This window comes from Accipiter gentilis, chromosome 28, assembly GCF_929443795.1.
Source record: "Accipiter gentilis chromosome 28, bAccGen1.1, whole genome shotgun sequence".
Taxonomy (NCBI): domain Eukaryota; kingdom Metazoa; phylum Chordata; class Aves; order Accipitriformes; family Accipitridae; genus Astur; species Astur gentilis.
The window spans coordinates 8,166,380-8,187,682 of NC_064907.1; the positions used below are offsets into that span (position 1 = coordinate 8,166,380).

Genomic DNA, 21,303 nt, shown 5'->3' on the forward strand with positions numbered 1-21,303 from the left:
ATGTGGCATTATTTTACAAGATACTACATGAAATAGTTTATGTTTTTTTCATCCTAGTAATTAATACACCGTGCTTGTAAGTAGCAGGATTTATGTATAATACATCGTAAACTCTGAAAATCCCTTTAGAAACCACTTAATAAACAGTGAAAGATATTATCTTAAGATGTTTATCAATATAATAGGTTATATTTGCTGGGTACAAAATAGGTCTAGTCTAGATACCTTATCCTATTTATCATTAAAGTAATTTTATAAACTTTTGAATTACCTATAAAGTAGTAATGAATTGTATCTCTAATTTATAAATGAATGTCCATATTGGAGTAATGGGTAAAGATCACAAGTATGGAATTTGCTGCCTTCTAGAATAATTTTCTGTATAATGGTAAGAATAAAATTATATTACTGCTATTGGAATGACAAAATATGTGTTCTGTAACATTGTTTCTGTGACCAACCTGTTTGCTATTGTCAATAGCATACTAATTCAAAACAGATCTCTTTTGGTTCTAATTAGGTTTTGTGCAATCTGATTTAGTGAAAGTTGTCCCTGCCCAAGGCAGGGGGTTTGGAACTAGATGATCTTTAAGGTCCCTTCCAACCCAAACCATTCTGTGATTCTATGAGTCAACTATAACTTGTGTGTCATACACATTTCTTATATAAAACAGAACTCTATCAATGTTTGCTTACTTTTGGTTAAAAACAAACCTTCAACTGAGCTTTTAAATTTCATTTTTCTGAACACTAGCCCTGATGCCATGGTGATGTCTTCAAAACTATTTATTTTTAATAAGAAATAATTCATGCCTTTAATATTAAAGTCTCCAAACTCAGAATTATTTTAAGTGGTAAATGTAGTACCTTCACATGGCATCCAGTCCTTCCTCCTCTGTTTTAATCATTAAAGGTAAAATTCCAATCCCACAGAAGGCTGGAGGTTTTCTCATTAACTCCAAAAGAAACAAGATTTAACTAGATGCTGTTCAAAATATGATTACGTGTAACATGGCCTTTAAGCTATCTCTCAGGCTAAAATCCAAAAGCTAGTTTATAAAAGGTGCCTGATACCCAGTTAGATTTTAAAAATTGAAACAAACCAACAATCACAATTTTCTTTGGAATTCAGTAGGCAGTATGGGCTTTGTTTCACTGAGGTCTTTGAGAGTCTTACTGAGTGAAGAGTAAGAAAGAATAGAATACAAAGTACTGATTCGAAGTCTGAAGAAGCCTACTCAGATAAAAAGTTAACGCTAAAACTATTGCCAGATCCAGACAATAGAAGCTGAAAAATCAGTAAGCATTAACTTCAAGTAATTTCATTGGAAAGAACTTTAGAAGCTCTGTTGTACCAACTGAAGGAATGTATTGCATCCTTTCTGTCACAGAACAAATTAGGCTATAAGAAATCTATATTACATGATTGAAATCTTTACCCATGAAGTTACCTTGAAGAACACAGCTTCATCATAAAGCTATATATAAAATAAGCTATTCAAAACTGATACTGGCTTTTCCCCAGTGATTTATAAAGTGTTGAAAGCTTTATAATCAGTTTTTAAAATCAAATCCCAAATTGGGCAATATTTGTTCCTTAGTTTTCATTGAAAATTGTCCACATTGTTCTTCTAAGGAACTGGTGTTCCTAAACTGGGTCTCTCCTTCCAGGTGTTGTACCAATCTCTTTTCCTTGATGCCATTGCTCAGAATATGGAACCAATATCTCAGCGTAAGGCAAATGTATATAAGACCAATATTAACTTCCTACTGATGCATCAGATTTTCAAAATAACTGGCTTTGGATACCAAATCCTGCTGATTCAAAAATATTATCCATTCCTCATCTTGTCTGCTTCCATTGTAACTCTCCATGCTAGTAGCTGCCACTATTTGATTATTCAGCATGGTCAGAGACTATTATGCTACTGTCTTTGTTAATAACAATAAACCATATATTTATTGACTTAACTGAGCTAAGGACAAACGTACAGCTGAAGAATAATAGAAAAGAGATGCCTTTTTAGGGAGAACTCCGATAACTTTTAGAAATAAAGATCATTAATTAATTGCATAAATTAAATTATAATGATATGTGTAATAAAATATTTGATCTCATTTTTACTAAAGTTACTGGGAATTTTTGTGCTTTTCTTACTGTTTGACAGCCTCCTTCTGAACCTTTGGGATTGTACCAAGTTTTGGAGGTTTAAGAGGAAGAACATTTGCTAATTCCCAATTCATACTGGCATAATTAATTAAAAGCAGCTAAATAATTGTCTAGAGACTTCATTAGCTTTTTGCTTCCTTGATTCTCAGAGAACTGTGTTACATAGTAATGGAAAGCACCAGTAGGTGGAAGTGAGATTTTAAATGTGGACAACTTAATTGAATAAAAGTAGTTGAAATCCTATTTCATCTTGCCAACAGCTGCTGCAGCTATTTACAGTGAAGTAAACAAAAATGTTTTGATATTTACGTGTTGTATGTAGTATTTGATAACTGGAAGTTTAATGTAAAGCCTTCTCTTGATTTTGTTACTGTGCTTAAGAGGGTTTTCAGTTTTCCCATAGCATGTGTAGAGAAATACTGCTGTCCACCCAGGAGCATAGTGACAGTTCCAAGATTAATTGAACTGCTGGGTGCTCTGGTTTACTATGCAAAGGACATAGCTTGCCATTTCATCTTGGAAACATTGTTATTTCCTAGGTGCACTTTCATTTTTTCAATATTCCCTTCCCTCTCTTTCTTCCTTTTTTTCCTCTCCTCTCCACTCCCCTTCACTCCTCTCTTTTACCTCCACAGTTCATTCCCCAATTTTACTGTACAGAATGTCCTCTGGTTCTTATTTGCTTATGGCTGCTGGTTGGATCTAATTCACATGTTCTTCTCCATTCAGACGTTCTCCCTCTAATGTTTCTCCTTTCTTCTAGTTTCACTGGCGGCATTCAGTCACCTACTCAAATTTCACAAATGTTTTTTCATTGATTGTATGGCAGGGTGGGTGACAAGAGCCATGTTTACTGTGGTTTTGTAGCTGCAAGACCTCTTTTGGCTTTGGAATGCTTAGATCCACAAAGTATAAATTATCTAGTACAATAGAATCTGATTTTTATAGGTGGTAAAAACTACTGTTCTTACTAAAGTTGAAGCTCAAATTAATTAAAAATAAATAAATAATCCAAACCCTAAAAAGACTCTATTCACCTCAGTTAAGCATAGAGAAATGATAACAAGTAATTTACACTTGCTTTTGAAAGTTTGCTTCTTAATTACTCTCTACTTTAAAGTAATACCTTACATAAACTGGTAAAATGTAACCTTTTAATAGCTTTTAAGCTTATTAGAAATGTTATGAAGAACTATAAATGTGGAATATTTGCATCTTAAAATTGTGGAATGACTTACACCTTCAAATATAATCACTAGCATGAAATAAAGCAAAAACATAATAAACAACTACTGTATCATAGTAACTGTGGGATAAAAAAAGTTTAAATATTTTGGTTAAGGTCTTTCAGAGAAATAATAAATGGCTGATTTTTTCTTTATAACATAAGTGAAAAACATTATTTTTTGAGGTAGCTTCACATATTTGTCACCCAACTTGAGGATATTTTCAAGTAGGCTGGTTTGAGGAAGTTAAGGATGGGGATTTACAGTTTCACAGCTAAACCTGACATGAATTTTAGTAATAGTGATTGTCACTACAACTGCATAATAAAATTAAATGTACAGACAACTATCTAGAGAGTTTCAACTGTAGATTTCTAGGGTTTTAAAGTTCATGTTAATGAACTTTTGCAAATATATGCTCTGAACTATCTGAAGCAGATGAAAACTTATGCCTACAAGAAATAGATCAGAAGTAATTCAACTATCCACAATAACTTTTACCATGGTAATGATGTCTGAGAATAAATTAGAAGTGAAAAGATGTATTTACGTTTCTGCACTGTACATTTAGAAGATACTCTGACATGCCAAAACTATGTCCAGGAAGAGCAATTAACCAATAAATATAATGTTATTTCAAACTTAATATTAAAAGAGAGTCTGCACACCGAGGGCATTTAAGCATAATAGTGGTTAGTTGTGGTTGTTTTTTTAATCAGCAAGCCAAAGATCTTCTGTACAGCAAGGAAAAATGTAGGTAGCACTGCAAATTAGTTTATATCTGGTGCATGCTCCAAAATGCTAAAATTAAATGCATTTTGTACAATGTCAGTAACAACATAAGACAGACCTGCAGTCAGACCATCTGGACCATGAGCTGGTTCTGGCAGTGATCAGTCACAAATGCTTAGGAAGAGGCTTGCACCGTAGGAGAGAGGTGGTATAGTGTTCCTTTGCTTTGCCTGTCCAGCTCAGGACAATCTGAACCTTAGGGAATCCTCTGACCTGCAGGTGTTTCCAGTTTCTTGTTTAAGAGTTCCTGAATGACCTTTCTTCCATTGCTTTTTCAACACCCCTTGACAATATGTAACACAGGTTAATCAAGTATTATAGATGCATCTTTTTGTTTTCAAGGGTCTGCCTGATAATCACATTGGTTGACTCCAAATTCTTGGGTTCTGAAAAGTAGCAAATTATTATTTCTTATTCATTCACTGTCTCTTGGCTAGTCATGAATTTATAGACTGCTGTAATGGCTGTCCTCCATGGTCTGCTTTCTGATTTGTCTTATCTCTTGTTGTATGGAAACCTTTATAGATCTCTTACAATCCTCATCCTCTTCCAATCTCTTACAATCCTCTTCCTGTGTTTTATATATATATATATATATGCAGTTTGGGATGAAATGACCAAAACTCTGCTTGGAATTTATTATGTGGGTGTGCTATGGTGTATACTACCAATGCCTTCTGGTTTGTTTTCTGTTTCTTTCCTAATAATTCATTATGTTTGAGATTTGAGCAGACATTTTCACAGAATCTTGTATAGTGACTTTAGTATTTCTTGAGCAGCAGCAGCTAGCTTGCACTTGTCTAGTGAATCAGTACCCTGAAGTCCTTCCACACCTCCTCACAACTCACTTTTTACTTACCTCAGTAATGATATACTTTCAGAAAATTTTGTCACCAGTCACACCCTTCTGTAGATAGTTTAGGGCAATACTGTGCAGTCAGAATCTACTAAACATAACAGTGGTTACCCCCCTTCAGTGTGATAACTGATCTGCTTTGCCTGGCCTTTATTCCTATCTTTCTACCTATTGCTTTTTCCATGAAAACATTTGGGGGTATCACGGCAAGGGCCCCTGGGAAATCCAAGATAATGTGTTAACCAGATTCTCATGACCTTATATATGCACTAATTCCACACAGGAACACTCACGGAGTTGAGAGACATTGCATCCACCAAGAAAAGTAGTGCTGAGTCTTCCTTTTCTGTTGCATTTATCTTTATTTTAATTCATTCTGCCCTTTAGTATAGTTCCTGTCATGTTGTCCATATGGGCATCTGTTGTATTCATCTCTTTTTCCCAGATCTCCCCTGGATGTCTTTCTAAAACCTGAGCACACATTTTCCAGCTTTTTTTCCTTTAGTACTGAGGATGGTTTAAATGATAAATTGCACACTACGGCTAAGAGTTCAGCAATTTAACATTAGACTTGCCTTAAAACACAGAGTGACCATTACGTTGGACCAGCTAGATGCTTTTGTTCATTTTATCAATTTATTTTAAAGCCTTTGATAGTTTTTTCTGCAGTTGTCATCAGTGCTATCTCTTCCCTCTACATTTAGATTCTGACACTAGAGAAGAAATAGGTCATTCACTGAGACGTCTTCTCTTTTTGTGGGGAAAAAAAGTCCTTATGAAAGGGTTTTCATTGAGCTATTTTTGCTAGTTAGTATCTGTCATATTTCTGTATTTTTAATAGCAGAGTTCATCTGGCTGAACTGACAGTTGTCTGCAGTTATCTGTGTAAATCCTTTGCAACGGGGGGGTAGGGAGACACAGTTATGACAATAAGAACATGTGAAGACATAAAATGGAGTTTTGCAACATCTGGAAAGTTTACTCTGTCATCCTTCAATTTGATGTGGACAGTGAAATATATTTTACTTACCAGTCAAAGAAATGAATTGTAAATAATGGATGAAGAGTACTCTCTATAAGTGATTCTGTTTGTAATAACTGCCTTGGATTTTTGTATATATGCATCCCAGATAACTATATCTGATCACATGGGGAATTACATTCCTATGTTATTCTCTGGAAAGCTACCTCCACACTCTTTGTTGTTACCTTGCCTAAGCTTTGATGGTATTTTTCCCTGATGTGTGTCTCAATGATATCAATTTACTTATAAAGCTTTTAACTCCTGCTGCACTTTAAAAGAACAGCATTCTTTCCATTGAAATAAATATATTCTTTTCAGCTTTTTATGCTCTCGGTTTGCTGGAGTTATGAAAATTGTTATAAAGAGGATTGTATTCTTCTTTACTGTATTGAGTGCAGTGAAAGAGGCAGTTATTTCTCTTGCTGCTGCTGCTGCTGCACGTTCTTTGTATTATCTGAACTGCCTGGTCATAAGTGGGTGTTCTGTGATTATGATAGCAATGCACGACAATGATACAAAATTAATGGTTGATGTAGTAGCAATTGATATCAAAACAGACTTGGAGACTAAAAAAGTGTCATGATTCATCTTAACCAGCAGTAATCATAGCAAGAGTTTAGTGCTACCTCTTGCTTACCCTCACCCAACTTCAGAAACTCCGCATTAGCTGACGTCCCTCTGATTCAACAATATTATCTTCTGTAGTTCCGTCAGGAACAAATATTTTGTGCACTGAAAAAGCCTGTGCCCACTTTTGCTATTTGCTGACCACAGATCCAAGCGGTGCCTCAACTAAAGCAGTTATTCACATGCCCTGGATCTGTCAAGCCTTAGACACAGGTCTCCTCCTTTGAAACCCCACCCCAGACCTATACCTGGCTGTGGCAGTGCCTGTTGATCGTACGCTTGGAGTGTGCCGTTGGAACTGCGCCTGTGCCTGTGATGTCCAAACACAGCTGACTGAGAGGGGAGTTGGCAGGTGGCTTGCTGTGCCTTGCCTTGAGTGTGACAAAGAAAAGGAGGAGCAGAGATGCTGTAGCGCGGCCAGGGAAGCATGCTGGTATACAGGGCGCTGTGTCCGAGGGAACAATGATGTAAAATACATTTCCTGGCTGACACTTGCTTGCACAAATTCTCGGGTGTCGTGTGCCATGGAGAATGTATCACATAGTTCCCCACTGAACATTTGCAGCCAAACAATTTGATCATACATCTGCAGCCTCAGCCACTGGAGGAGAAGAAAGTAGGGAGATGTGGTGTACTAGCAGCAACTGGCAAGCAGTATACAAGAAAACCTGAAATAATAGCATAATAATTCTACTACTGAGTAGAAGTAGTCTATGTCCAATATTTTGGGTCTTCTACAGATGCTTGAAATTGTGGAACAAGATTTAATCTGAGAGAAGTTTCAAAAGTATGGTATTTGCAGTAATGGGGTTTTTTTTTTGTAAATATATTTTTATTTTGTCTTTAGCAGGTTTGCTCAAAAGGGTGCACATATGACTTTATATATTAGCACAGAGTTTCATACTGGAGGGGAGAATGAGTAAAGTGCTAGGAAATAGCCTATGAAGACAAGTTCAGACTGTCATTAGGGAAAACAAGACACGCAGGTTTTGATTTTCTGTATTTTGCCCTGAAGAAGCATGGGAATCAAAGCTCAAACTAAAAAGTTGCAGTTTCAGAGGAAGTGCCAGTGGGAAAACCAGGAAACCCAGACTTCAAAGGAGTTTGGATTTCATCCTTCTATCATTTACATTTAAAGAGGCAAGAGATATCAATAGTAAAATAGCAAAAAGTCTGTGATTTCTGCAAAATTGAAGATAGAATAATTCAAGCATAGTAATAGTGAAATTAGAAGAAATGTTTTATAAACACTGATGGGTTGGGGGATACAGAGCTAAATTCCATTGGAAGGCCTGATTGCTTGTGTGATGTTGGTAGGTACTTTAAAAAATTGAGGAGGGGTTGACAGGGAAACTAAAGGCAATTTTAAACACATGGAGGCCACTTTTCATCACTATGTGCTGAATGAACTGGTTATCTAGTGACCAAATTGTGCCATGTTCTGTTTTCTCTGGTAGTTAAGTCCACCCAGTGCTAGCAGCTCGGATGGATTTCTTCCACCCTGTGTAGCTGCACGTTTCCAGTATGCCAAACAAACACACCTAACAAATATTTCAGAGGTGAAATGGTAGCGCTGCTCAATGCTAGCACCTCACTCCCCATTTGTCTGCCTCATGAGACCTCAAGTTGCAACTCCTTTTTCTTTTTTCTTTTTTTTTTTTCCTCAGCACAAAAGCTATGGTGCTCACTTCAAGTCCTTACATTTTGAGACCTCAGGGGTCTGCCTTTCAAGATAAGATACAATTTTATTGAGAGAATAAAAGCCAAGTTTTAGTAGGATACAGTGACAGCTAGTGTGTGAATCAGCTGAAATCCAGTGGGAAACAATCACGTAAAAAATTAAACAGACAATACTTGAAAAGTTTTCAAGAGTAGGGTTTGTGTATTGCTAGCAGTGAGATGCAACTTCTCTGTCAAGGACTCACTTATTTTTTTCTCTCCCATTTGATAACTCCTTTCTTAAGTTTTTTTTCTTTCCTTTCTTTCTTTTTTTCCTTTCTTTTTTTCTTTTCTTTTTTTTTTTTTTTCTTCTCCCGTGAGTGAAGAAAGGTCTTTTGCTTTTTTTTTTTCTTTTCAAGAAACTGTAGGTCAGCTTCCTCTTTCATTCAGTCTTGCATGGTGGCATGACTTCTGTTGTTCTTGTCTGGATAAAAATATTTCCAGGGCTGTATCAGACATTTACGTGAGTCCCAATTCACCCATATCCTGTGAGCACATAAGGCAAGACTGGTAGTGGGTCCCCAGTTTGCTGGATATTTTTGTAGGTGATGTTTCAGGTACACATCATTGTCTCTAGACTTGGGATATGTGTATAAGTGACACCCTGTGTTATAGATCAGCTCAGACTGCAAGGGTGGATGTTACTGTTCCTTGGGCAGATGAGGGTTCATGGCATATCTCTGACAGGTTTTCCCCCTCACCTGCTGAGCGATGTTCCTACCAATGCCTCTGGCCTTCTGATGGCATCAGCAAGCACTGTCTAGCACATAGCACAAGCAAAATCCTACCTATTTAGGTAAGCTGCTGTGGTGAAAGATAACTTGGTTTGTGAGGGGTATCTTGGAATCAAGCATGAATCTCATTTTAACTGTGTTTGGGTAAATAGTGCCTCTGCCTTCACCAACTCTTTTGCCCTCCCTGAAATGACTCTCACCAAGTGCTGCTCCCTTTGCAAATTCGATCCTTCAGATGGGACAAGAGAGGCTTATAGTGACGTGGGTGTTCAAGAACTTTTCTAGCTGTTTTATTTTCCCCTCTTTAAATGCCACAGTCAGGCCCAGAGAGTGAGTGTCTCCTACGCTTTGTATGAGTGTGAGAAGCAGGTTGTATTTTATTACTTTAAGTTAAAGTTAATCCTTTGCAGCTTGTGTTCACACTGGCAATGAAATGACAGCAGGAGTGAGGTGAGAGTAAGTGATAATGTCTTGGCATTCGACACTAAAATGCATCTGTGCTTGTGAAGTTCTGACTCATTAATTCTTTTTCCAGGCAGCCCTGTGGCTTAGCAATGCACTTCAGTACTGTGATGGATTTTAGATTAGACAAATAACCCAGACTAACAAACACTTATTGTTTGATGGAAAGGGAGGTTTTCACTTGTTTGACTTTTTTGTATCAAAAAGAATATGAAAAACTTGCAAGTTTGGGTTTTTCACTGTCACTTATATCATATAGCAATCTCAAGGACACAAAATGCCCTGAGCCATGTTCCTTGTAGGGGATCTTTCTCCAGGACTGAGCTGCACAAAAGAACATAAAACAGACTCTGAAAGTCGCTGTTTTAAAGTGGAGCAGAATTGGAAAACACCCTGTTTTCCTTTCCTCAGTCCCTCAGATTACTGCAAGCCACTTCAGATGTTCTGAGACTGTAACTATAATGGTATGATACTATAAAGTGTTTTATGGACTTCAGAATCAACAAATATAGAGACCACATCACCTGAAGCCCTGAGATGCATAAGGAAAAGTGGAATCCACACTAATCACTGAAGAAAATATGCTTTAAGGGGTTTCAAAGCACAGAAATATGTTTATTCCAAAGAAAAACAAGGAACATCCATCCTTTTTAATCCCCTCCTGTAGATGTTATCATAAGAAACATCTTGTTCCACTGGTATTACCATACCCTGCAATTTAAGATTAATGAATTATCATCAATCCATGCAATAGTTATTACAGGAAGGACAAAATGGCACTATGTTTAAAAAGAAAGTAAAATGAAAACTCAACAACTGGGGTATATTTTTCATTCTTTAGATTTCATCAGGTTTGCGTTGTCCCAAAGCATTGAAAGTGTCCGACTCTCTTGTAAAACAAAGTATATATATATCTTAAAAGTGACTAGCATTTAATCCATCAAGATCACTCTCCTTGTAATGGTACAGCAGATGGCTGGGCAATACTACTTCTCACAAAAAAGATTGCTAATCAATCTATGTACATGTGTTGTTCGCTTCACCCACTCAGCTAAATAAAGTTCACCAGCAGAGTGAACCATGGAATTTTAAGCTTTTTCTGAGCTTTTAGCCCACCAACAGCTTACACATTAAGAACCAAAACTACACCCACAGCAACATTTTGAATTTATATAAAATATTTCACATCCTGTTGAAATGCAACAGTCTCATAAAGACGTATTTCTGTCTTTCACCTGAGGTGGGGTTTTTTTTTCCATTAGCTGTTATAACTTGCAACATTGTCGTCTTTTAGCTATGAAAAGTTAAAATTAAAATAGTGGTTTGGGTAAATTTGTTTCTCAAATATGCCGTTCCACTTTTCAGTAATATCATTGCTCGGAAGTACACCTAGAACCTCAGTTCAGATAAGTGATGTCTTCAAAACAATTACTCAAGAGCAGAGGAAGCCGAAGTCTACTCTGTTCTACCAGTTACACCTCCATGAGCTTTTTCTCCTCAGATTTTTTGCATGATGGCTCTTGCTGTGGTTTTTATTCATTGCATAGCAGTTAACTGTGATTCAAATTATGCATTCTCAGTAAGGCTATCTGGGTGTAACTGAGAATGTAGTTTACATTGCATATTCTTACACACAGTGGCTGAAGGTTGGAAAATAGTAGTTGTGTAGATACCACATTTCTGTGTGCGTCTCTGCACACTTGCCATCTAAAAGCCCAGTATTTTCTTGCTTTTAGTCTATGTTCCTCCATTTTTTTGAATTTTTATTCAGAACATGTATAAACATTACTTTTTCTACCTGGGAACCTTTATATTTTAAAGTATTTTTTCAGGCTTCTCTATTTCTTTTTAACTAATGCACTTCATAGAAGTTTTTGATGTTCCTAATCTCCGTCTGCCATTCTTCCAGATAAGCATACTTCAAGTGAAAATCCCCTAACTTTACATGCAGGAGTAGCTGGGGGATGCAGAAGCTGTCTGAATTGAACTTCTAGGCATTTAGGTATGTAGGACTAGTCTGCTGCTGGCTACATTTTCCTTTTCAAGCTCACGGTTTTGTTTTCTAAGTCCTACAGTTCTACTTCACTGGCTTCTTACAGTATTTATTTTTCAGTCTGATTTTAGCAAAGTGAGATGTATATCAAAGTGTTGCCTTTGTTGTGTCTGTAATACACTGGGCAACTTTTTGTTGGAGATTAGAAACCTCCTGAGAGCTGTGTTTTCTTTCTGTGCAGAAGTTCTACTGCTGCTGTGCAGAGAGCAGCAGAGTTATTCCCCTACCAGTCTGGTGTGAGGCAGGGTTACAATTTTGTGGACATAATTTACTGTTTATAATTAGTGGAAGTTGTTCACCTGTTTGAGCTGTATGTGATTTATAGGTTATTCAATTTTTGTGCAAAGATTATTGATAATGCTTTGGTTGTGCACTTGCCTCATTGTCAGATAACTACCAATTGAGAAAATTTTAGACTTTCAAGTGAATGTTTTTATTCTTATACCATGTGTGGCTTTTTCATTTTCTTTTTCTTTTCATAAAGCAGATACTGCTCACATTCCCAAGTGTGAGCTACAGTGGCTCTTAGGTTGATATCAAAAAGGTATATGTATGTATTTGTATTTACGCAATGCTGGAATAAGTTGCTGGATTGATGGCCATAAAAAATGAAAATTAATTGTCTATTAGCTGAAGGAAAAAAAGAAGAGATGTGACAAGTTTATATGTCCTTATTAACCCTTAATGGCTAAAGGGATAGAGAGATACCCTCACATTGAGTTAGTGTAGGTTCATCCTAGCTGAACGAGATTGCCTGAGGTGAGAGTAAAACCACCTTAATCTACATACATAACTGAAGAAGAGATATAGGCTCCTATTAGGAATTATTCAGATCTTAAATAACCTTAATTGGCTTCTGGAGAAGGACAGATCGCTCATTCCATGTTTTGCATAGAGAACTAGTAGTGACTATATACTTGCATCTATGACTCAGTGGGTAGTGAGAGAAAGATAAGCTCTTACGCCTACTGTAACCAACCTTGCCAGGATTATAGGCTGCTCTGGCAGGAGCTTTCAAATAATTTCTTCTCCAACTATCTCCATCCCTTTTTTCTGCTCCTTGGTCCACTTCTGCTTGACTGACTTAGAGTCAGAGTTGTAATTTAATTCAGGTTGAGAGGGACCTCAGGAGGACTCTAGTCCAACCCCTTGCTCAAAGCAGGCTGAACTGTAAGGTCAAACATGCAAACATGTTGCCCAGGACTTTATCCATCCAGGTCTTGAAACCCTCCAAGGATGCAGTCTGCACAGCCTCTCTGAGCAGCCGCTTCTGCTGCTTGATGAAGTCAGAATCATCCCTGGTTTAGCTTATTACCATTGTCTCTCTCTCTCTCTCGTTTTATTTTTTTTTTTAAATTGCCATGCAATTCTATAAAGATCTTGGGTCCCTCCTTTGGTAATCTCCTTTTAGGCATTAGAAGGGTGCTGCTAAGCACCCCCAAAACCTTCTCTTTTTCAGTCCGAGCAAGCCCAGCTCCCCCAGCCTCTCCTTACAGGGTGTGTTCTCCAGCCCCAACTATCTTGGTGACCCTCCATGGGACTCACTCAAGTTTGTTGATGTCTTTCTTGTATTGGAGTGGACATATTATTCCCAACTGGACTGAGTAGTCCAGATGTGGTCCAAAGATTGGTGGGTAAAGGGGAATAATATGAGCTCCTTGTGCTCTTGAAAAATATTACAATTCAGAATCCAGGAAGAACATTAAACAAAACTGAGGCCTATTTAGTTTCTGCTAAATTTGAAGAGAATGAGCTCTTGTCTGCGTCAGAGCTCCCTGGCAAGCCCTGTCATCCTTATCTAATAAATCCTTTTTCTAAAAAATGTCAGTACATTTCTTCCTTTGTTTTTCTCTTATTCCACAAAGATATATAATACCCACAAAAATAAAGTTTTTGGAATTGGCAATAAGTTGCAGTGTGAAGAACAAAGAAAAGCTTAATAAAATTAAAAGGTAGATGAAGTGAACCAAAATGAAAAGAACCTCAGCAACTGACTCAATACAGAAAGCATTGACTCAAAACTTCTGATCCAAGGGATAATAGAATTTAGTGGCTTGAAATAAATGAATAACAAAGATACATGGACTTTATTAGGATAAGGTTCAGATGGGGATTTGCAGACATCTCAAGCACAAGGAGCAAAGCAACTACCTTCCTTCTGTTAGAGAGACTTCTTGTAGGCTTGTGACTGGGAGAAGGCTTGTTAACAGCATTGTGGCATTTTATGGCAGGCCAGGGAGCTTACTGCCAGAGAGAGTGTGTTAGATTTTCTTAGCTAATGGCTCTGCTGGAGGGGCAGGAACCAGTCTGCTAAACACAGAGATCACAAGGATTATTGGGTATCAAATAAACCCTGGTAGGGTTATGTGCTCTCAGTTAAGTACTGTCCAGATCCCCTTTCTTACTCCTTTCACATGTTTGCTGACTTTGGGTTAGCTTCAAAATGTCCCATTCCACATCCTGTATCTCTTTTACCAATGTATGTCTCCAGATGAGCAAAAGGGTGAAAGAGGGAATTTTCTGGGATGCTGATGAAGTATGGGTAAATAAATAAGCCTGTGTTTCCTTTTCATTTCCAAAATGATAATGCGTGAAGCATAAGTGAATCCCTCTTTCTGTGTTTGTTCACAAGAACACAGATCGGGACTTGCATTTCTTTCTGCATGATAATGCTGTGACTGCTGGTCAGATGCCACAGTGATGCTTTAAAGAGGCAGGGCAAGACAGATCTGTGCTGCAACATTTATGCTTGCCATTGCTGAAAGCTGAATTACAGGCGATGGGAACAAATGAGCTCTTTTTAGAGGTTGAATACGAATCTCTGTATGTTATGATGGTGTAACATGTTTTCCATAGTGCAAATATTCATCCTTACTGATTCTGCATACTTTCTGGATTCATGTCGAATTCATATTTTAGATCAAAGATCTCTCATTTTTTAAGAAAATCTCGCCGTTTCTGTCTTCTTTTTGTCTTTTTCTTCCTCCTCTTCCCCCCCTTCCCCTTACTCCCTACATGTCCAATATGGCCTTTGTATTGATCTTTTTCCTTTTTTCAACCCTGATGTTGTCCTGCAGCAGTGTTGTCCTCTCTAACACTAGCTCCTGTAACTGGTGGCATTGTCATATATCTCAGAAACCTTTGTGCTCCCTTCCAGGACACATGTTTTAAAATTAGGATGCTTCAGTGGCTGTGGACTGGTGTTAGCAGGTTATACTAGGAAATTTTTGATGTTACAGCAGAAGTTGCTGTGCAGCTGTTTTAGAGATATGTACTGGAGTTGTTACAATGTTGGTAAAGAAATGTAAAGAGACAGCAGGACTTAAATGCTGCAACAAAAGCATGACTCTAACAAATGACGTTCTCTTCCTTCAACATTGTGTTCTTGTCAGCCAAATAATGACAATACTGAGTAAGAGACTTCAGGGTCTGATACTGGACAGTGATTCACTGAAAATACAAGAGCATATATAAACCTGACTGTTACACATTATGGTCTTGTTCATTAAAGTGAATTGAATTCATCCTGCGTGTGTCCAGTTCTGGACTCCTCACTACAAGAGATACATGCATACACTGGAGAGAGTCCAACAGAGGGCCACGAAGATGATGAAGGGCCTGGAGCATCTCTCCTATGAGAAAAGATGCTGTTCAGTCTAGAGGAGAGAAGGTTCAGGTGGAAGCTTATCTCTGTGTATAAATAGATGGTGGGAGGGTGTAAAGCAGATGGAGCCAGGCTCTTTTCAGTGGTGCCCAGTGACAGGATCAGAGTCAATAGGCACAAACTGAAACACAGGAGGTTCCCTCTGAACATCAGGAAACACTGTTTTTACTGTGAGGGTGACCAAGCACCGGCACAGGTTGCCCAGAGAGGTTGTGGAGTCTCCCTCGTTGGAGATATTCCAAAGCCATCTGGACATGGTCCTGGGCAACTGGCTGTAGGTGTCCCTGCTTGAGCATGGAGGTTGGACCAGATGACCTCCAGAGGTCCCTTCCAATTTTAACCCTTCTGTGATCCTTTGGTTTTTTCCCCAGTAATAAGAAACTTTTAGGAAATATCTATCCTTTACTGTAGTTCAGATGAAGCTAGTGAGGAAGATATGCAGTTGGAATCAACTATTTCAACATCATGTAATCTGAAACTGTTCAGAAGAGGAAAAGCAGGCTGTGCCATCAGGGTAAAAATGATACCTGTTTTCAGCTTCAAAACAAGTGACTGAACATTGCAGTAGCTACCTGCTAATGCTGATATAAGTACTGCAGTGAGAACTGCAGCGAGAAATGGGACATCTAATAGCCTTTTGGTAAGGAGAGTAAAGGGGGTTTTTTGGTTGCATCATTATATTACACAGAAAAAGACAGCACTTTCATGATGGCAAGACTTTGAGAGTCAAGTGGTTATCTGCAGGATATAAGGTGGATCTGAACACAAAAACTAAACTGCTGAAAAGAAGGTATGTAATTTTTCAAATTTATCTTTCTTTTGTTCTTCAAACAGTGGAAGCTCTACACTTGGGAACACTGATGGCAGCACATGGCTATTTCTTTCCAATCTCAGACCATGTTCTAACACTAAAGGATGATGGCACCTTTTATCGATTCCAGGTAGGTGTTTTCAATATGTTCTTGACTTGTGCAAATGGAGGCTTATATTAAAAGCCTTACACAAAGATTCATAGCAAATTTTAACCATACTTTGTCTCTTATTTAACCTAGTAAATGGTTGCAATTCCCCTTCAAGTAAAAAATGGTAGAAGGATTTTATTTGGAAATTAAGTTAGCAAAATGTTAAGATGATAGTGACCATTTTGATCCCTGGAAAAAGTGTGATAATGCTAAGTGTGGAAGTATCTCTCATGAAATAAATTAATCTAGTATTTTGGAAATATATTAAAGGAAACAAAATTATCTTATTGGCTCTTATTCCTAAGATAGTCTTAATTTGGAAAGGGGGAGGTATTTTACTTATTAAGCCCAGAAATCTGATTAAAAAATGGAGGGTAATATTTAAATAGTTTCTTATGTGAGGATTTCCTTATTGGTGACAGAGTAGTATTGAAGCAGTGTGTATTCTTCAAACAAGTGCAGACATATTTCTATATTGATCTATCAGTCCCATTGCATACAACAAACATGCAGATGCTTCAGAACAAGGTGGAAGGATGTATATGTATTCCTATACCTATGTGTGTATTCTTCAAATACCTACATAGTTTTATTTTATTATATTAAATTTCAAACTAATGGCTTGGGGAGCAGGAGTGTTGCTTTTCTAATAACGAATAGCAGGCTAGAAGTTTGCAGAGCAATACCTCCTATGACTTGAAAAAAATATGATTGCACAGTATCTGATTATGCATTCTAGAGAAGGAATTAACTTTTCTTGCCATGTGCCACCTTTGACAATGGTGGTTGTGTTCTGTATTGCTTGTCCTATTAGGTGTTCTTCCTGGTAGGTATCACCAACAGCTGCTCCAAGATCTTCCCTAGATATTTGTTGCTTTGAAATGTTATGATGATTATCACTATGAAATTGATGAAATGAATACCATCGTTTGGTAATCCTGCTCTGTTAGTTCTAACTGTGTTAAATACTTACAGAAAAATAATATCTGGTAGAACAAAATCTATTGTCTTCAAGATATTTAAGTCCAAGCTTTGTTTTAAACATTGTTTAAATAAGAAGCCATCAAGAATAAAATACAACTGAGATTGTGGTCTTTAAAATGCAGAAGAAAACCATGATACATTGGAGACCAATCATAGTCTCATACATTGTATTAGACTAATTGCTGTGCGATACTTCATCAATATGTTGGCTTGAGTTCTATGGACCCACATAAGGGAAGAGAAAAGTTCATAATATTTGGTCTAAAATAAAATCTTACAGTCTATATAATTAGATAAGTACAGCACAGTCTGGCAAGAAAGAGAATGATTGTTGCATAAATGCATACAATATTATCATATTTTCATATGTAGATCCTGTGGGTCATACAGTGCGAAAAACCTGTCCTTCAGTAGGACAGTAAGTTACATGTGTATATGGGTAATACAAAGAGCAGTCATTCCAAGCCTCCTCCTCTCAGTCCACAGTTACCTTAGATCCTGCAGAGAGGATTTGAAGGGAAAAGTTTCCTTCTCATGGTGCTTCATCCTGCCCAGTGTTCAGTATAAAGAAGAGAGGGATGGCACATGGGTGAAGGGGCTTACTGCTGAGGGAAAGGCATAGATGTGGTTATGAGGTAAGAAAAAAGTTGAAAGAAGTCATGGAGTGGTTGAGGCTCCAGTTCTTGGCTTCTCTCTGCATAAGCAGCAGCCAGAAGGACAAAATATCTGAGGCCTTCATTTTGCAGAGAAGAGGACTTATTTATAGGAGAGCTGGTCATTGAATTCTGCACAGCTGCTGGCCTGCTTCTGTCTCAAACATGGGAAATGAGCACCTCTGCTAGCATGATAATTTGACTGAAGGAAAGTATAGATTAGAATTAGCTGCGCTGTGAACAACTGAGAGTACTGTGGCTACCCTGCCATGGGCTTTCCTCAGAGAGTTCTACAGCCTACATGTTTGCACATGAAGCTTCAGTGAGGGTTAGATTATAAAATGATACCAGTTGATTTACATAAGTTAAGGATTTGGCACCTATTTGACATATGCATGTGAAATAAGACAAATTCCTCAAGTGTTGCTCAGTACATAGCTGCAGTATTTTGTTTGTTCGCTTCTCTGTGCTACCTTTTGCATTGCTATTCCTATGCCAACAAAATTAAAACAATGCAATTTTAGTTGTTAGTGTATAGCATGAGAAAAAATTCATAGTGGTGTCATACTGCTAACTGGAGTTGTAACAGCAAGTTATGTCATTACAATTCCACATTCCCCACCAAAATAAGGCTAATATAAAATCTGTTACTGACGCTGTTAAAAAGGAAGATGAAGACAACATACTCAATGGGGAGGAGAGTTTGACTGCAAATGTGTGAATTTTGCACTAGAATAGTTGTTCAGGTGCTTTGGAAATAGGACCCCTTGAGTATTGGACAGGATTCACAAATTTCTGGGTATTTTAATAGAAAGAGAAAACGATGCACCTGCCAGCACTGAAAAGTTCAGAAGCCATCCCTGCAGAGAAATCTGTCTGCAATACAAAGACCTGACCTACAAAAAAACAGGCTAGCTACAATAATCTTCTCCATGCACTTCATTTTTTGTTTTCCAAAGGGTGGCGCATTCCCTCCTGACAGTAAAATTACTTCCAGTTTGTTTTAAACAACCTTCTGTTGTATAGAAGTAGCTAAAAGCAGTGGAGATTATCCTTCATTTGTGCAAATGCCCTTTTACCAGCAAAATTATACTTTTTCAGTTATTAGTCTTGCCATCAGGAGGGCTGTACAATCATAGTTACATGTGCTTTTTTAAAGAATATGGCCTTAGAAATTAAAAAACTAAAAAATCATTCCAGATCATTCTTTGACCTACTCCGGTGTAACTATGTTAGTTTCTGTGATAACATTTTAATTTAAAGGGAATGGATATAAATATTAATTGCCTTACTTAAGAGGAAATTTCTTCCTAGTCTTAACAAGGGAAAGTAGAAAATTCAGGGATAGAGATACTTTCTGAACCATCCTGGACAGCTGCATTGCCTTTTCCTGGTAATTTAAGTCTGGGACCAAAGAAGGAGCTGAATACCTGCTAACCAACCTCCTCTACCTGAGAGCAAATAGGTATGAGGGGCCCAAATAAGAAAAGCCAGATGCACCTTAGAAAGCAAATCTTCCTGGGGCCAGGGATTACTCGCTGAGACTTTTCACCATGTCTATGTAAGTGGCTATATGTCCGTCCTGGAGAGGAATGCCTGACTCACCCTCTTAGCAGGTAAACCTCTACTATAGACTCCCAGGGAAAGCTATGTTGATTTATTCTACAAGTTGTACATGCATACTAAGCGTCTCAATGTTCATAGTGAAAAATAATGTTTCCTAGTATCTTTTGTCTTTAAACAAACTCCTAGGATACTTGAGGCTAGCGATAATTACACTCCCATTCTTTTGATGAGATTAATTCATGGTTTAACATAAATAAATTTTCAGAGATTCTGAAAACCAGGTTCTGCTGTTGTTTTGTAACTTTTAAGATGGAAGGCATAAACAGCTGAGAAAAAGTGTGAAAAGGGGAACAGTTTCTTGTGAAAGCATGAGTCTGGTGAAGATATCGGCAAACCTCATGGATTTTAGCAAGATGAAGATTTCACCTGTGTTATCTTTTCCTGTTCTGCCACTGGGAACACTTTATTGACAAATGCATTTAACCTTTCTGGCCTTGTTTTCCTATGCCTAAATTGGGGATAAAAATATATAGCAAACACTGTAAGCATCTTGGGATATCTTTGCTGCAACATAGTGTAGAGCGTGAAGTGCTGTGGATCCATGTGTCTCGGATGGAATTCCATCGCTTCCCGCATCTCCTTGAGAGATGCTTCTCCCGCATCTCCTGCTTGGCTACCTGCCTCTTGGCTCAGTCCTGGGCCAGCCCCTGGCCATGCTGAATACTGAGGCTGTGGCTGAATATCACAGCTCCAGCCACCCTCCACAGCCTTGCTGGATCATCTACCATGCCTTGAGGGAAAGATTTCACTGGAAGCCAGATTTTAGAAATAAGAAAGGAGCAGGTTATCTTACCCAGCATTTGGCAGATTTTCTTTGGCAATTGCAGGTGCAATTGTCTCTTCAGCTCAGGCTCAGCATATACAGGTTCTCTTTAGGTTTCGCAGAAGGAAAAAAAAATTTGAATCCATGTGTCTTTCTGACTGCCCTACCAGGGCCCTTTTTTCTTTTTTAACTCCCTACTTAGACATACTTTCCCCCCCACTGCTTTCCATGCCCATGCCCTCCTTAGAAAAGAGGAGTCACAGAGACAAAATCTCTATTGTTTCCAACTTTCTCAACCTCTTTATTAATAATTCTGAGCTAACTGTGGAGTAGTACTTGCTGGCATCCTTCCTCTGTGGGCTTGACAGTGCTAGACCAGTGATATCACCCTTTTCCTTTATCAGGAGATCATTTGAGTCAACTGCAGTGAATGTAAACCTGAATGCCCATGAATTCTGCCATCCATCATGCAAGGCATTTGAGATTGTGTGTAACTATTTTTTACCAAAGACTTGATTTCTGCTGTTTATAAAGACTCCCTAGTGCCTGTGAGAAGAATAGCAGTAATATGCAAAGGAGGGTTTATGAGTGATTTGAATATTCTTTCCCCATCCTAGTAATTAGATTTTAAAAGATTTCATGGAGTGGAGCAGCTTCAGAAACAGCAATCCTTTTCTTATTACTATCAACAAGGGGTAACTGATTTCCCTCCTCAGTAATACAGTTTAATGCATAGAAATTAATCATGTTTTATAAAAGCTGATGGGCAACGCTCATTTTTACAAGTGGCTGTTTCATTAGCTCAGATATTATTATTGATTAATTTTATGGTAGGGCCAAAGCAGATCTATTTGTTTTATCACAGGATTGATCATGATGCATAGCAGCCGCTGCTGCCAATTTGTTTAGTGCGGAATGTGTGCTATATTACAGGATTTTGTTTCATATGACTTTATTAACAAGAGGATTATGGATTTCTGTGGTTAGG

The 21,303-nt window shown here is 37.9% G+C and overlaps 1 protein-coding gene across 8 annotated transcripts in view; it reads left to right on the forward strand.

Moving 5' to 3' along the window:
- RGS7 (regulator of G protein signaling 7) overlaps nucleotides 1-21,303 on the forward strand; it is a 247,291-nt gene that overhangs the window by 162,338 nt on the left and 63,650 nt on the right. For all 8 annotated transcript variants that reach the window (XR_007509825.1, XM_049830713.1, XM_049830715.1 and 5 more), the window contains exon 5: nucleotides 16,162-16,268. Coding sequence is in view for 7 of the 8 variants with exons in the window: in XM_049830713.1 (XP_049686670.1) it covers nucleotides 16,162-16,268 (107 nt within the window). In the remaining variant the exon portion in view is untranslated. The remainder of the gene's footprint in view (nucleotides 1-16,161; nucleotides 16,269-21,303) is intronic.